The sequence below is a fragment of the Sorex araneus genome, chromosome 5, assembly GCF_027595985.1.
Source record: "Sorex araneus isolate mSorAra2 chromosome 5, mSorAra2.pri, whole genome shotgun sequence".
NCBI classification, from domain to species: Eukaryota; Metazoa; Chordata; class Mammalia; order Eulipotyphla; family Soricidae; genus Sorex; species Sorex araneus.
In genome coordinates, this window is record NC_073306.1 from 111,956,109 (window position 1) to 111,973,522 (window position 17,414).

General features: G+C 42.4%; 1 protein-coding gene across 1 annotated transcript in view; it reads right to left on the reverse strand.

Moving 5' to 3' along the window:
* DNAH8 (dynein axonemal heavy chain 8) overlaps positions 1-17,414 on the reverse strand; it is a 414,847-nt gene that overhangs the window by 188,147 nt on the left and 209,286 nt on the right. The window contains exon 53 of the mRNA XM_004619333.1: positions 10,394-10,631. Coding sequence (XP_004619390.1) covers positions 10,394-10,631 — 238 coding nt within the window. The remainder of the gene's footprint in view (positions 1-10,393; positions 10,632-17,414) is intronic.

The following is a 17,414-nucleotide window of genomic DNA, read 5'->3' on the forward strand; positions in this document are numbered from 1 at the left end:
GAAATTTTTAGTCTAAATTTTTTATTGGAAGAACATTAATAGTTATTACCAATTGAAATTCTTTTGAATTCCAGTATCTGTACTATCTAGAAACAGCTACAGAACTAGAGCCAGAAATCTAAAAGTGAATTGAGAATTCAGAGTGCAAGGTTTATCTTATAAGCCTCCGCCAATTTTAATGAGGAATTTAGCTGTTTTTCAAACAACAGAGGTACAGAAACCCTCAAAATAAACAAAGTTACTTGTGTTTCCGTAGACATTTGATAGTCAAAAATTTTTTTTTCTATGCTATTATCGAAGTTTGGTTAAAAAAAAAAAAAATATATATATATATATAAATACCCGAAGGGCTCTTTCTGTGTTTGACAGCATGCTTGTATTGTGGAATTGATAAAGTTAGAAAGCTCATGATTTGAACTAAGGTACAAAAACTGTTGAACTTAAGCCAAAGAAGATTTACTCATGTTTCATGAAAATTGATGGTTTAAAGGTCTTATGCTGTTGTGTCAATGTACTTATACATCTGCATTGGATTATTAGAATGTGAGCTGAAATAATTGTAGTAAAAACAGGTTCGAAGAGTAATGGTTTAGTTAAAACATGAGTTTTTTGGAGTTCTAAAATTGGTTGCAAAACTTGTCCTACCAGTGTTTTATTTGATTTGAGATAAGAAAAAAAAAATTTTTTTTAAGCTACTTAGCTCAGGGTCATAAGGAGTGAGGGTTTTTAAAGATTTCCCTGGATCTACCCCCCCCACCAGCATTCCCAGCTCTGCCCCAGTCAGACTGGAAAATGCAGACCCTCCTCAACAGTGAATTGTAATCACACTTTTGCCCAGCAGATAAGACTGGCTAATCCAGTTTTTTGACTCTTCCAAGTATCTGGTTCTTGCAACTTTGTGAATGAGAAAGGGCTTGGGAAACAATTGATTCTTATATTTGCATTAGAACACACAAAAAAGAAATAGTGGGAAACCTCCTTGTAGGAGGAAAAGTCTATGCTTATATTTTAACAGATAACACCTACTAATGTACTCCTGGTCCTGCTATGGCTTCATCTGGAGTAAACTTCATCCTCCTGGTACTGATCCAGACTCCACAACCCACAAGGTCCTGCCGACCTGACTGCTGCGGTTCGCGACCTCGCTGACCCTGCCCAGGACGCCGTGACGCCCGACTCTCCTGTCCACCATGACGAGGCTCATGCTTCCACCTCCCCTGCCCCCTTATCTCCCCTTTCCCCATCTCCTTCTGATTTTTAGCCCCCCTCCTTTTTTTGGGTACCTCCCTTGTTTCCTCCCAGATTTTTAATTTTACTTGGCAAGTCCTTTATGAAGCGGGCGATGTTGTCAACTCCACTTCCACACTGTCTCCCACTACACCCTGGCCTGAGCTCTGGGTTGACCTCTGCGCCCTCCCAATGCCCAGCAGTTTCTGGTCTCTCCCTGATTACGCTGGCGGCCACGTGCCCAAAGCCGTTCCTGGCCATAGCGTCATTTCTGGCTGCTCCGCCCGCCGCCACCGCCAGAAACTTCTTTCTGACCCCATCTACGTTTGCCCTGGCCGCCGCCATAGGCTACAACATAACCCCTCTCTTGCCCGCACTTGTGGCGATCGCCCTGATTTTTTTTGTGCCACCTGGGGCTGCGAGACCACGGGCGACACCTATAGGAAACCTTCCTCCCCCTGGGACTTTATCACGATTCGATGAGCACCTCACAGGCCCTCTGTCGATTGCAACCGTGCGTGAAATTTCCTCACCATCCAATTCACTTCTGCTGGCTAAGGGCATCCCTGGTCCAATACTTTGCCCTGGGCTCTTCGCCTGTATCACCTCGGCTACGATAAAGGCTTCACCTTCTCCCTTCGCCTTCTAAAAACTGCCCTCTCCTCACGCCCTATTTCCATGGGCCCCAACAACGCCTTTCACCATCATCGCCCCCCTGCCCCCCATCGCTCCCACCGGCGCCCTCTGGGACCCTGCCACCCACTTCCTTCTTCCGTCCTACTCTGCCTGCGGGTCCAGCATCCTCTTCTCAGCTCATCTTGGATATGGTCAACGCCTCTGCTGCCGCCATTGCCGACCCCGCCTATGACCAATGCTGGATCTGCTACTCCTCTCACCCGCCATTCTACGAAGGCATTACTGTCCTCGGCTCTCCATTGAACGTCTCTGACGCCAACGAACTCCGCTGGGAAGTGGGGCCCACGCACCGATTGACTTTGGGACATGTGGTGGGATCTGGACTTTGCCTGTTGGGGCCCAATATGCTCCCCTCCTATGATTCAGTACCCGTTTGTAATCAGACTCTTGTTATCTCCAATTCTTCCCTCCTCGTTAATGCCACCCTCTATCCTTCCTACGTCATGGCCCCCGCTGATACCTACTTTGCCTGTTCCTCTGGCCTGACTCCTCACATTGTTACATCTGCCTTTTTGGCACATAGAGATTACTGCATTTTGGTTCTGCTTTTGCCACGCCTCACAGTTCGCCCTGCCGATGCCCTGCTCTTCTCCTCTTCTTCCTCTCTCCTGCGCCACCGACGTGAGCCTGTTACTGCCATCACCTTTGCCCTCCTCCTCGGTCTGGGTGCTACAGGCGCTGGTACGGGCATCTACTCCCTTGTCTCCTCTCAGGAAAACTTCCACCAACTGTCCCTTGCTTTGGAGGCTGATGTCCGCGAACTTAAGCAGGGCCTTAACTACCTAACTGACACTGTTGGCTCTCTGGCTGAGGTCGTCCAACAAAATAGACGCGGCCTTGACTTGGCCTTTTTGAGAGAGGGGGGAGTGTGTGCCGCTCTTTAGGAGGAATGCTGTTTCTTTAAAGATAAGCTTGGGCAAGTTAAGGATAGCATTAGATGAGTGGAAGAAAACTTAGAGGAAAGTAAAAGATTGAGAGACCAGGAGGAATCTTGGTATAAAAATTGGTTCTCCACCTCACCCTGGCTCTCGACCCTATTGCCTAGCCTCCTTGGACCCTTCATTGGGTTCTTACTGCTAGTTTCCTTTGGCCCATGGGCATTCCGCCGACTCACAAATTTCATTAAGAACCAGGTTGATGAGGCAACCAAACGTTCAGTACAGGTCCACTATCAGCAGCTCTCCCAACACGACCCCAAAGGGCTGAATAACTTGGAAAAGCCCACACTTCAGCCCCTGAGCTTTGCGGAGTTCGAGCACCTGAGTACCTGGCATACCGCCCCCGCTCACTCTGTTCCCGGCTGTGGAAATGCCTAAGACGGGGATAGCTTGGTGCCAGTATCTGGGTGCGAACATGGCACCACCTAGAGTCGTGCACACATTTTTTCTAACCTTTTTTGGTCACTGCCATGTCCAGAACTGGGAGCCCACCAAGTAACCTAAGACAGGCACTCCACCCACTCGCTCATTATTATAATAGAAAAAGGGGGGAGATGTTGGGGACTGCTCAGGACCCTGAACAAAAGAGGACCCCGAAACCTTTACCCTGGACAAACCGGAAAATTCCATTACCAGCTTTGCTTGACCTGAGGCACAGGTGCCCTTGTGACAAAGGAAATAGCCAAACTCAAGAGGTAAAAGTAGCCCAGGGCAGTTAACTAAGAGACGCCATTAAGCCCCCCATTAAGTAGAATACCTTCCTCTACCTTGTGCATTCCTCCTGCCAGATGCTCCTGCCAGATAGACCCTTGCCTTCCCCTCCCCACTATTTCTCAACCTACTCTTGAAGAATGTTGTAAGCCCACCTAATACACCCCGAACCTTTCCTTATTTGGTCTGAGAAGACACTTCCCTGATGATTGACAACTTATGTACCAACCCCCTGCTAAGAAAAGTATAAAACCAGCGTGGCAGTTAATAAAGTTGCCCTTGATCGGCATGTGTCGTCTTGGGCCCCCTGTTTACTAACCTCACTAGTCTTATTTCAGATCGGGACCCTCACAGAATCCACCTAATTAGGAGCGCTTTCCACTGTTGTCTCTCCGCGGGCCGGAGAGATCTCCAGGGGAACGCGCACACTGGCTCAGCTCTTCATATGCTACCTGTCCCAATGCAAGGTTCCATCCCAATGGAAAACCAGTAGGACCATCCTGTTGTACAAGAAGGGAGACATCCATGACATTGGCAACTATTGCCCGATCTGCCTGTTGTCTTTCGTCACTCAAGTCATCCTGAATAGGATTGGCAAAACACTAGACAAAGGACAACCATGCGAGCAAGCCGGGTTACGAAAAGGATTCAGCACAATCGACCACATCCACACAGTGACCAAGCTCATTGAAGTTTCCCGAGAGTTCAAGATCTCAGGGATATCAGTGGTGGGGAATGTGCACTGGTGGAGGGATGGGTGTTTGATCATTGTAAGATTGTAACATGAAAGCTTGTAAGGTTACAAACATGAAAGCTTGTAACCATATCACGATGATTCAATAAAATAAGAATAAATAAATAACAGAAAGATGCCACTCTGTCTAATGTTCATTCATTTAAAGAAGACCTTTGATTCTGTTGAGACTGAAGCAGTCATCGAAGCCCTAGCTGTACAGGGCATTCAAACTCAATACATCAGGATCCTCTGAGAGCTGTATTACAGATTCACCACCAGGATCTCACCATTCTACAAGGAAGTGATCATTGACGTAAAGAGGGGTTCAGCAGGGTGATACCATTTCACCAAAACTCTTCAGTGTCACCCTTGAGAACATCATGGGACGACTGAAATGGGAGTGAAGATAGACGGTCGGCAACTACACCACCTCCTCTTCGCTGATGACATCGTTCTAATAACACCAAACATTAGCCAAGTGGCACAAATGCTGGCCAACTTCGACCGCAAGTGTGGAAAGCTGAATCTCACCAAGACAACATTCATGAAAAATGAACTGGTCCCTGATGTTCCATTTGCTCTCAATGGAACAAACATCTCCAAATGCAGCAGCTATGTGTACCTGGGTTGAGAACTCAACATGAGGAATGACTTGGTGCCAGAACTGCGCAGGAGAAAGAGAGCAGCGTGGAACACCTTCAAGAGCATTGAAGAAGTGGTTATGAGGATGAAGAACCCCCTGCTCTGGGCACATCTTTTATGACTTCACTGTTCTTCCTGCACTAACTTATGCCTCAGAGACCTGGGCCCTACGAAAACAGGATGAGATGCTATTCAGGTATCCCAAAGAGGAATTAAAAGAGCTATGCTTGGAATATCACATTTCACTCAAGTGAGAGAAGGAATCCGGAGTTCTGACCTCCATCGTCGATAAAGAATCAGGGATGCTGTCTCGTTTGCCAAGGTGTCAAAAAATCACTTGGGCCAGACACGTAATACGATTTAGAGATGACCACTGGACTAGAGCTGTTACCAACTGTATTCCATGGGATGTCAAAAGACCACGTGGCCGCCCACCTACGAAATGGTCAGACTTCTTCGCCAAAACCCTGAACAAATGGTTTGAGGCTCTTCATGTTCCTAGAGTGAGCAAATACCATTGGGCTACATTAGAACAGGACAGGGACGAATGGAGACGTTACTGGCGCCCATTCGAGCAACTCAAAAATCAATGGGATGTCAAATGACAAGTGACTGTGATGATTGATTGTTATATGATTTTAACTTTTGTTAATCTAGTAGAGAAAAACCATATGACTTATTGGTTAGTGCTAGAAGTTGGAAAGTATGTCCTGTTTTTAAAGAAGCTCTTTCTGTCACTTTGTAAAACTAGTTTCAAGACTATAAATTCCGTATGAATTGACTCTCCATGGAGCTCTTCATTGTTCTTTCAAATCTGAGTAATAATCTTCGTGAGGTGTTTTGTTGATTATTTTGTACTATATTCCTCCACACTCTTCTGGCTTGTAGGGTCTCATTTGAAAGATCTGCTGTAAATCTACGGGCATTCCTTTGTGTGGGCTTTCCTTTAATCTTGCTGCTTTCAATATTCTGTCTCTGACTTTGATTACAATGTGTCCTGGACTTTTCTTAGTTGAGTCTAATTTTACTGGATCTCTTTGGGCCTCACGGATCTTGGTGCCTGTATTCCTTAACTCTGGGAAATTTTTTTTGGGCGATTATTATGCATTTTGTTTTCATAAAGGAGTTAGCAACAGTTCTTTACAGATAATATTCAAAAACCCACCCCACCAGTGAGCATCTTCCCACCACAATAAGAGGGAAGTGTGTGAAGGTGGTTGTATTTCATTTGGAGCCATTAGCCCATATATAAGAGAATACAAGCAAGTATGTTAAAATGTGTGCTACTTTAGGTACGTCACTGGGTTAGAGTACCAGGCCTCGTGGCCACACTCCTAGAAATACTACATCGTTCTCTTCTGGGAGCTTTATTTTATAGTCTCTGGATCTTGGCCCTTGATGAGATTAGATGGCACTGGGTGGGGGTGGGTGGGCAGATTGTGGGTGTGACTGCTAAGTTACTGGAAAACTGGAGAGCTGGGTGGAGGAGGCCCCGTGAAGAATTGCTCTCTGGGAAATTCTTCCTGCGTTTTTTAACAATTGATTGTTCATCAAATTTGTCTTCCTCTTCTTCAGGAACTCTGATGATTCTTATATTGTTCCTCTTCAACTCATCCCATAGTTCTCTAGCATACTTCTTATTTCTTTTCAGAACTTTTCCACCTTCTGTTGTTTCCTAGCAGTTCCCTCTTTATCTTGGAGTTCCTAAGTATTTTGCTCAGCTACTGTTATTCTGTTGTTCAGAGCTTCTGTTTAGATTTTTAAAAATATCATCTACGTGGTCTTCATTTCTGTCATTTCTGACTATAGTAGATTTCTCCTCTGGACTCATAATTTCTTGTGCTTTACTGACTACCTGTGTCATTGTTTCTTGAGTTCATTAAACACCTCATCACGGTTTCACTAAAGTCATTGTTGGAGGATTTATTGACTTGGCTAGTATGGTTTGTGTTTGTTATTATAATGTTTTGCTCATTGAAATTGGTGCCCTATTACATGCTTTCGGCATTGTTTTTTAATGGCTTCCCCAAATGACAGGGAATTTAACTATTAGCAGCAAGTTATTTGCAAGTGAATATGTCGGAAGCTGTGTGTGGAGGCTTCTGGGACCGAGCTGGCAGGGATGGGCTCTCCCTCCCCCTCTGGAGTGCTCCCAATGCTGTCAGCCTCACCTGGGGCAGTGGGTCAGTAAGCAGAAGCCAAAATTTAGCCAACATGCTATCTCTGCACTCATTTAGATGACTATGGTTTTGAGTATGTTAATGTGGTGAATTAGATACATTTTAAAAATGTGAGCCCAACTGTAAATTTCTAAAATAAATGTGGGCACTTGAACTTTATATAGTATCCTTTATATGCTATTAGATTTAATTTGTCAAAAAAATATTAAGAAGTTTACAAGAATCCTCCTGAGGAATATTGGTCAATGGTTCTTTAAATATCTTTATCTTTTGAGGATAAAGTGTGATTTTTGATGTAGAAATTATGACTGCATTGTTTACATTGTAACATATTTATATATTACAACATGATCACCACAACAAATCATTAACACTGTGACCATAGTTACAAAATATATTTTTTTCTTTTTTTTCGTTTTTGGGTCACACCCGGTGATGCACAGGAGTTACTCCTGGCTCATGCACTCAGGAATTACTCCTGGTGGTGCTTGGGGCGCCATATGGGATGCTGGAAATCGAACCCGGGTCGGCCGCGTGAAGGCAAACGCCCTACCCGCTGTGCTATTGTTCCAGTCCCAGTTACAAAATATATTTTCTTGTGATGAGAAAATTTTCAAGATCTATCTTGTCGGCAGCAACCAAATATAAAATAAAAGTATTATTAACTATACTCACCTTACATGACCCCACAACAGATTTGTTTTATAATTGGAGTTTTAGGAAATGAAAGTTATGAACATCTTTATTTTCTGCCACTGCCCAAGCTGTTTTCTGCATCTATAACTGGTTTTACTGTTTTTAGAATTTCCATGCAAATTACTTCTTATAGGCATTTGTCTCACTGTATATTATATATATGTATATATATGAATGTCAATATAGTTTATATACTAGGGGTTTCAAAATCTATAAATAATTATTTCTAATCCATTCTTCCATTAGTGAGCACTGAGGTTGTTCTTGGGCTATTTGTAAACACTGCTGCAAGGAATATAGGTGTACATAAATCTTTTCAAATTAATGTTTTCATTTGCTTCAAATACATACCTGGAAGGAAAAGTACCAAATCATATTGCAATTCTATTTTTAACTTTTCCAGGCACCTCCATACTATTTTCCATACACATCAACTGTTCACCCTTGGAGACACTTTATTTCTTGTCCTTTTATAACAGTCATTTAGCAGGTGGAGGTGATGTCTCATCTTATTTGTATTCAAGTTTCCCTCAAGATTAGGGATCTTGAAATCTTTTTATGTATTTTTAGGAAAATGTTTATTCAGATCTGTATTATGTTTTCATCAGTTAGTTTTGATGTTCAGCTGCATCTTTATACATTTTGTATATCAATCAGATTAATGATCGCATCTATAATTTTAAAATATTTTCTGCCAGTAAGTTGTTTTCCATTTCATTGATGACTTCGGTGTCCCATTTTCCCCAGTTTTAAAGCTGTTCTTTACAAATTCTTTAGAAAGTGCTGTTCATACATTTTATTTTTTAAGAGTTTATCTAGAGTTATATATTATTTCTTCCTCAGGTGTTTGGCAAAATTCATAGGAAAGTCATCTGGATCAGAAATTTTCTTTGTGGGAAAGGTCTAGTTATAAATTTAATATCCTTAACAGATGTGGAGATAGTGAAAATATTTATTTCATCTTGATGGGGTTTGGCAATTTTTGTCTATCCACTGGCAACCATGTTGTTAAATGTACTTTTATACAGATGTTCCTGGTAATTAACTTCTTTTGCACATATGTGTGTGTGTGTCTTGTTTAGGGGCCATACCTGGAGGTGCTCAGGGATTACTCCTGGCTCTGTGCTCAGGAATAACTCTTGGTGATGCTCAGGGGACCAAATGCAGTGCTGGGGATTGAATCAGGGTCAGCTACATGCAAGGCAAGTGCCTTAACCTCTGTAATGTCTTTCCAGGCCTTCACTTATTTTTCAAATGTCTGTAAGCTCTGTAGTAATGGTCACTTTCTCATTCTGACAGTACATCTTCTCTTTTACAATCATTTTTATTGCTACTAATATAAAAATGTTATCGATTTTATTGACCTTTGCTAAGAACCATATTTTGGCTGACTATATTCTAAGCTAATTCCTATCTGGCTTTACATATGTCTTTGTTAATTTTCATTTTGAGTTAGAGCTCCTTTTTATCATCCAAGACTTTAATTGCAAGTTGTAGAATAAACTCTCGTTAAAGAAGGCCAGTTAAAAAATTCATTTGCCTCAGTCTCTTCAGAAAGACTTTAAAAGGCCAAGCTTTCATTTAATTCCCATTTTTTGTATGCTTGCCCTACCTACAAATGTACCAAGCCTAGGTCAACCGTGTTTTACACTCTCCAAACAATTCTCAGTATTCCTCTACTGTGGGCATCTAATGCATAGCTTTGGGAAGTGGACCTGGAAGCCAATTTCATAAACAGACTACAAGTTGTCCTTGACTTTTATCTACACATATCCTCCATTTAAAAATTATGAAGTCCTTTGACATTTCTGATACATTACTTCCTACTGTCAATTTAGTACTTACCTTTGCCCACTATGTTAAATGAATTACTACTTACCTTTCTGCTTTCTTGATTTCAAATGTTGCTATTGCTGTGTTATACTTTTTATTTATGCATTTAAACAAAAACTACCTTTGATGCTCTGCATCTTTAGAAAGAATCAAAGATCAGTACAGAGTAAGTAAATATGTTTCCTTCTCTGATTTACAATAATAATTAAGTTCTACAGTAAGGAACTAAGCATATAGACATTTATTTTAGGGAGAAGTGAGGTGTGCCCTGTCACATTGGACACTGGGAGAGGGCTGAGCTTACAGGCGGAGACTTTGCCAACTCTGCCAAGTATAGGTGGAACTCAATATGCTTGTTTTTCTCTCTATTTATTTTCCATTCCAATAGTTGTGCAACTGATTTGTTAAGTCCATTACTAAGACTCTTTTTTCTTCAATCAAAAATTATCTTTTGATTTCTATTGCTTCTCTTCGTGTGTAAGAAATTACAGTGCAGAAGTAATGCTAACTCTTTAATGTCAAGTTTCACTTTATATGGACCATTCTAAGAGGAGAAATAAGATCTTTCATGGTCCCTGGCACAACCAACATGTAAATTTCTATCATTTCCCAATAGGCTCTTCACAATTTATATGTAAAAAATTATGTTAATAATAACTGGCTTAATATTCCACATAGAGTTCATAATTTCCAATAAAAGTTTTTCATTTAAGGTATAAGTCACTTATGCTTACCATAATCAGTGACAAAAAACTCATACATGGTTTCGTTAGAGTCTTTGTGTACTTTTGGTAAGTCTAACTTGCTAGGATGATCTTGAAGAAAGACTTCAAGCTTCGCTCTGCTTTCCAGTTCCAGGAGTGCTCCTAAACTCCACATCAGGCCAAACACAAATAATTTATGAAGATGTTCTACACAGGAAACACCTCCTTCTTCTTTGGAGGGAATTAAACCTTCCAGAAGGTTGAGAGACTGAAATATTTAAAGACAACAGGGTAATTTTTTAACATTTAAAAATGTTACAAGAAATTTAAAGGCAGAGGTAAAGGGAAAGAGAACACATTCATCAGCAGACAGCTTCTGAGCCATGGCGTAGCCGAAGGCACTAGCGCTGCATGTCTGGCGGAACAGACAAAGTGGGGGAACTGTGAGTGGGATTTCTAACATCCCAACTCGATCCTGATCTGAAAAAGAAAGACACCCTAACTAGACGTTTGCTAAGGTAAGTTTTGGTTTTAGAGTTTAGCTACTCCTAATTCTGGTAGTTTCCGGTCAGGATGGCAGCAGCTCAGTGGCAAGTGGCAAACCTGTCAGAGGGACAAAGCTCTAGGCGCTCTGAACATGATGGGGTCATAAGGCTTCCGCGTGAGTGGGTCCCCAGGGATTTGCCACGGGTGGGTGGTCCATCACCATTTCTTCCCCAAACCAACCTGTGCCACTTGAAGCATATTATACTCTGAGCAGCAACTGTCTGGAGGCCCAGAATGGCGGTGAGCGAGGGGGTGCCCCTGGTCAGCATTTGCTAGACTGGTAGCTGCAGCCTGCCCAGAGTACCCAGACTGCAAATAGTAATAGCCCCGTCCATGGTCCTGGTCCCTGCTGGGACCGCTTCTGCCATCATCACTGGAGCCCAAGGGGGGCAGCACTGCCAGCAGATGTGCCCGCTGGCCAGTGCATTAGCAGCCTGATGATGCCTTCAGACTTCCTGATATCCTCAAATCACCCCTGTGCCTCTAGCCAGAACCCAACAGCTCTAGACCAAGTTCCCCTAAAAATTAAACGACCAAAGATTAGGTATATGGGAGCCATGCCCATAAACCACCACTGGTTCAGCCATATAAGTTCATTTATTAGCTCTGCTTCAGAGACCCATAAATAAATCTCTAAAGAGATCAAAAGTCACAGTTAATATTGGACCTGCACATGGCTGAACAGACCAGGGCACATGGGATGCAGGGGGGCGGCTAGTCCAGTGCCTGCCCAAACAGCCCCAGCAGCCACTTGCTTTCACAACCCAAAATTGCCGCTGTGTCCCCGGCCATACTCCATTGTCTCCAAATGAACAGCATTGAGATATTAACCTGCAGAAAATTTGGCTTTGGAGGCTTTGGGACTGAAATCTCCAAGTTTTCTCAAGATCGGGATGGGCTACCTCCCATCACTTCCCTGTACTTCAGGAAGTACCAGCAGTCACATCTATACTCCAAAGCCACCACCCAGTATTTTTTATTTTTTCAAAAATGGTGTACTTCAGCTATACCTTCCAATAAAATTACTGAATGCCCTGATAAAAGACGATGACCTCTCAGTACCTGTATTGCAAACCATAATGCACAAAAAGGAGAGAGCGAGAGAAAGAAGAAAGGTCCCTGCCATAGAGGCAGGCAGTGGGGGGAGAAAAAGGAAACTGGGGACATTGATTGTGGGAAATGCACACTGGTGGAGGGATGGGTGTTACTGGAACATTGTGAATTGCTGCTCACAACCCAACCATGAATAGCTCTGTGACGGTCTATCTCACAGTGATTCAATTTTTTTTTAAATGCATTTCTTTTTAGATATTGTGGAACTCAGCAAACTGTGGCCTTAGAGACTATCAGCTTTGACAATTAAAGTTTTACTCATTTAGGCACACATTGTGTGTCTTCTGCTGTCCTTCCAGTACAAAAGCAGAGGCGAAACAAGGAGTATAAAGTTGGAAATATTTACTATCTGGCCCTTTAAGAAAGGGTGTTTCCCTGTACTCTCCTCCACCTCACCACCAACATAAAAATATTTCTATTAAAAAAACTTTTTAGACATTAAAAAGTTTGATTGGAGCCTCTAGATATTTCGGGTAAGGCTAACTACAGTGAGACATGCTCAATATTTCAAAACAATTATCTCAAGATAAGATTTTCAGTTATATTAGGCATTTTAAAGCAATTTCTAAATAATTCATTACTTCATGTCTTCAGTACTATTTCCTAACTACCTGGCTTTATCAACTGATTCCCTTGCATTGAAAGAATTGAATGGATAGTGAGAGATCACCTAGAGACTAGAATTAGGAGAGTCCTTGAAACCTATGGTAATTATGGTCATTTTCTCTCCCCAAAGATTAAGGAAATGCAAGAAACAACTTAAAGGTAGAGGTGGTGGGAAAACACTAAAAGCTACTCAGAAGACTTCCCTTTCTGATGAATGATAAAAGCAGACTGTCACTCAAGTTTTCCTAAGTGCCACAAACTCCTTTTCATACTCTTCTGAGATTTTGTATCTTTATATTGCCTACTTGCAATTTAGAAACAACGTTCTGGGGAAGTTACTAAGCTTGGCGGTGGAAAAGATCAATCCTTTTCTCACAAACATCCCCCTAAAAGTGCAGTAATAGATACTTCACTGGAATCAAACGGCTCATCCTTCACAGCAACATCATAAAAATATTTCTATTAAAAAAACTTTTTTTAAGACACTAACGGCCACGATCCAGAGACTCACAAATGAATCTCAAGGCCGAGCATCTTGCTGCAAGGATGGCTCCGGACTCCAGTTATTTTAATTTTTAGAATCCCAGGAGCATGCAACTGCTTTTGCAGCCACGTGGTATCTCATATTATTACTTTTTTCTTTTTTGTTGAATCACTGTGAGATAGACCCTTACAGACATCTTATACTATGCATAACAAGCCATACATAAAATTATCTTGTATCTGCTTGAGTAGTGGTGAGAAACTGAAATAATGGTGGTGGAAAGGTGTAAAAACGGTGGGATTGGTGTTGAAATATTGAATGCATTTAATTATTGTGAACAACTTCATGAAAATAAAATTTTAAAAATGGTCAAGGTAATAGGAAGTAATCAATAATCTTTAAATTTCTTTCTTTTTTTTTTTTGTTTTTGGGTCACACCCGGCGATGCACAGGGGTTACTCCTGGCTCATGCACTCAGGAATTACTCCTGGCGGTGCTCGGGGGACCATATGGGATGCTGGAATCGAACCCAGGTCGGTCACATGCAAGGCAAACGCACTACCCGCTGTGCTATTGCTCCAGCCCCAATCTTTAAATTTCTAAATAAAAGAATTGGGAAAAAACCTTTTTATGATTTTAAAAGGGCAGCGAGATAGCATAGGGGTAAGGTGCTTGCCTTGTATGGACCCAGGACTGGTCCCCGAGGGCAGAGCCAGGAGTAATTTGCACAGCAAAGTGCGGCCCTCAAACCAGAACCTTAGCCTGGGGCCCTGGGCAATAATGTAGTGGTTTCCATTCTTGTCTTGCAATCTACTGACTTGAGTTGATCCCCAGCACTTCACGTGGTCCCCTGAGCCCACAGGGAGTGATCCCTGAGCACAGAGGCAGGAGTAAGCCCTGAGGACAGCCTGGTGTAGCCCAAATAAACAAACAAGCAAAGAATACAGAACAATTTGGTTCTTGAAATCACGTGCTTAATTATACGGGGACTCCTTGACTCAAGTTACCTGCTACCTGTGCACAGTACATTCTAATTACAATACAGTATGTTAAAGTTAGTCCACCAAGTACTATCCAACATGTTCAATCTAGAATCTCTTTTTGTTAAGAAGTTTTAGTTTAACTATAACTGATTCTGTCTTCGGCTGTTGTCATTCTACTTTCGAGGGCACACATTGAGGTTTTCATTTCATCTACCAAACTTTTTATTAATGACACTTCTGTTTGTAGTTTTCTTATTTCTGCTCTCATTTCCTTCTGCATTTTATTGGCTGTCTGTTCCACTGTTGATCTCATATCTTTCTGAATTTTATTGGATGTTCATTTTATAGTTTCTTTGAGCTCATTGAACATCCTCACCATTTCATCTCTGAATTCTTTATCAGAGAGATTTTGTATGTGGGTACTCCCGGCTGACGCTTCAAGGCCCCTATCTCCCTTCCCTCCTCATGGGGGGCTCTGTGCTGTCTTCCCATAGGGCCGGTGGCATCTGGGGGTGTCGATCTCTTCTTTCCCGTTTGAGGACAATTCCTTTCTTTTCAGTGCTCCTTTGTAACTATGTGGAGGCTCTTTGGAAATGATTCTTAAGGGCTATCCAGGGGGAGTATAACTGGCATCCCTCAGTAGCTGCCTGCTGGGGAAGCCATGGCCTTCGCCTTTCTAATGTGGTGCTGGGGTATTAGCAAAGTTCTTGAGTTTGAATCCTGTCAGGAAGTTTGTCTCCTGGGAACGTCTCCCGGGAATGGTCTCCCTGGGTCTGCATTGCTGCTGCTACTGCATCCACAGCTGCTGGGCAAAGGAGGTGCTAAATTTTGGGAACAGTTTTAAATTTTGAAAACACTCATGATTTTTTTGGTTTAGTTTCAATTATGAAATTACAAATATTTACAAATAAAATGATATTTTTTCTATATTAGTTATCTATATGCACATTTTCACTGACTAGTTTTTAATACTTTTATTCTGTAATGTCATTTTTATATTAACTGAAATGTTTTTATGTTTATTGTTTATATAATTTATAACTATAATGATCACTTTATAATTTAATATAATTATAAATTATAGTAAATCTCAAAATATCATGAATATATTATATCACTTGTCACTTGTCATCCCATTGTTCGTTGATTTGTTCAAGCGGGTGCCAGTAACGTCTCCATTCACCCCTGTCATGTGCTAGTGTAGCCCAATGGCGTCTGCTTGCTCCAGGAACATGAAGATCCTCAAACCGTTCGTTCAGGGTCTTGACAAAGAAGTCTGACCATCTCATAGGTGGGTGGCCATGTAGTCTTTTGACGTCCTGTGGAATCCAGTTGGTAACAGCTCTAGTCCAGTGGTCATCTCTAAATCGTATTACGTGTCCGGCCCAAGTGATATTTTGACACCTTGACAAATGAGACAGCATCCCTGATCCTTGACCGTTGACGGAGGTTGAAACTCCAGATTTCTTCTCTCACTTGAATGAAACGTGATACTCCAAGCATAGCTCTTTCGATTCCTCTTTGGGACACCCGAATGGTGTTCTCCTCCTGTTTTCGTAGGGCCCAGGTCTCTGAGGTATATGTTAGTGCAGGAAGAATGGTGAAGTCGAAAAGATGTGCCCGGAGCAGGAGGTTCTTCATTCTCTCAACCACTTCTTTGACACTCTTGAAGGCAGTCTATACTGCTCTCTTCCTCCTGTGCAATTCAGGTGCCAGGTCATTTGTCATGTTGAGTTCTCGACCTAGGTACACATAACTGCTGCATTTGGAGATGTTCGTTCTGTTGAGAGCAAATAGAACATCAGGAAATAGTCCATTTCTCATGAATGTTGTCTTGGTGAGATTCAGCAGCAGTCCAACCTTTTACACTTAGAGTCAAAGTTGACCAGCATTCGTGCCACTTGGCTGATATTTGATGTTATTAGAACAATGTCATCAGCAAAGCAGAAGTGGTATAGTTGCCAACCATTTATCTTCACTCCCATTCCTTCCCATTCCAATTGTCACATGAAGTTCTCGAGGGTGGCACTGAAGAGTTTCGTGAAATGGTGTTGCCCTGACAAACCCCTCTCTTTACGTCAATGATCACTTCCTTGTAGAATGGTGAGATCCTGGTGGTGAATCCGTAATACAGCTCACAGAGGATCCCGATGTATTGAGTTTGAACACCCTGTTTGGCGAGGGCTTCGATGACCACTTCAGTTTCAACAGAATCAAAGGCCTTCTTTAAATCAATGAATTTAGAGTGACATCTTGAATTCTCGTGAAACCTCAACGAGCTTGGTCACTGTGTGGATATGGTCGATTGTGCTGAATCCTTTTCGTAACCCGGCTTGCTCGCATGGTTGTCCTTCATCTAGTGTTTTGCCAATCCTATTCAGGATGACTTGAGTGACGAAAGACAACAGGCAGATCGGGCAATAGTTGCCAATGTCATGGATGTCTCCCTTCTTGTACAACAGGACGGTCCTGCTGGTTTTCCATTGGGACAGAACCTTGCATTCAGATAGGTAGCATGTGAAGAGCTAAGCCAGTGTATTGATGAGTACTGGCAGCAGATTCTTCAGGTGTTCAGGTCTGACTGGGTGCTGTAACACTTTTTTAAAAATTTTATTGAATCACTGTGAGATAGTTACAAGCTTTCATGTTTGGATTACAATCTCACAATGATCAAACACCCATCCCTCCACCAGTGCATATTCCCCACCACTAATATCCCCGGTATACGTCCCCTCTCCTACCCTCCCCTTGCCTCCATGGCAGACAATATTCCCTATACTCTCTCTCTACTTTTGGGCATTATGGCTTGCAACACAGATACTGAGAGGTCATCATGTTTGGTCCATTATCTACTTTCGGCATAATCTCCCATCCCAACTGGTTCCTCCAGCCATCATTTTCTTAGTGATCCCTTCTCTATTCCATCTGCCTTCTCCCCTCTGCTCATGAAGCAGGTAGGCTTACAGCTATGGGGCAATCTTCCTGGCCCTTGTATCTACTGTCCTTGGGTGCTATACACTTCTTTACTGATGAAATGGCGTGTCAGATTTCAGAATGGAGAACGCTGGGAACGACATATCCATCCTTCAGAATTTGGTGGGTGGGCAGGTGGATGTGGCTATCAAAGAGATCTGAGTAGAAGTAGTGGATAACCTTTTCCACTGCCCTTCTGGAAGATGTGATAGATCCGTCAAGATGTCGGAGGGTAGTCATCTTGGTTTTATAGTTGGCAAAGGACAGGTGGGTGTTGCGAATACTTTTCCCAGTTTCTGCCATATCGGCCAACACTGATGCTCTTCTCTCTTTGAGGTCTTCCTTT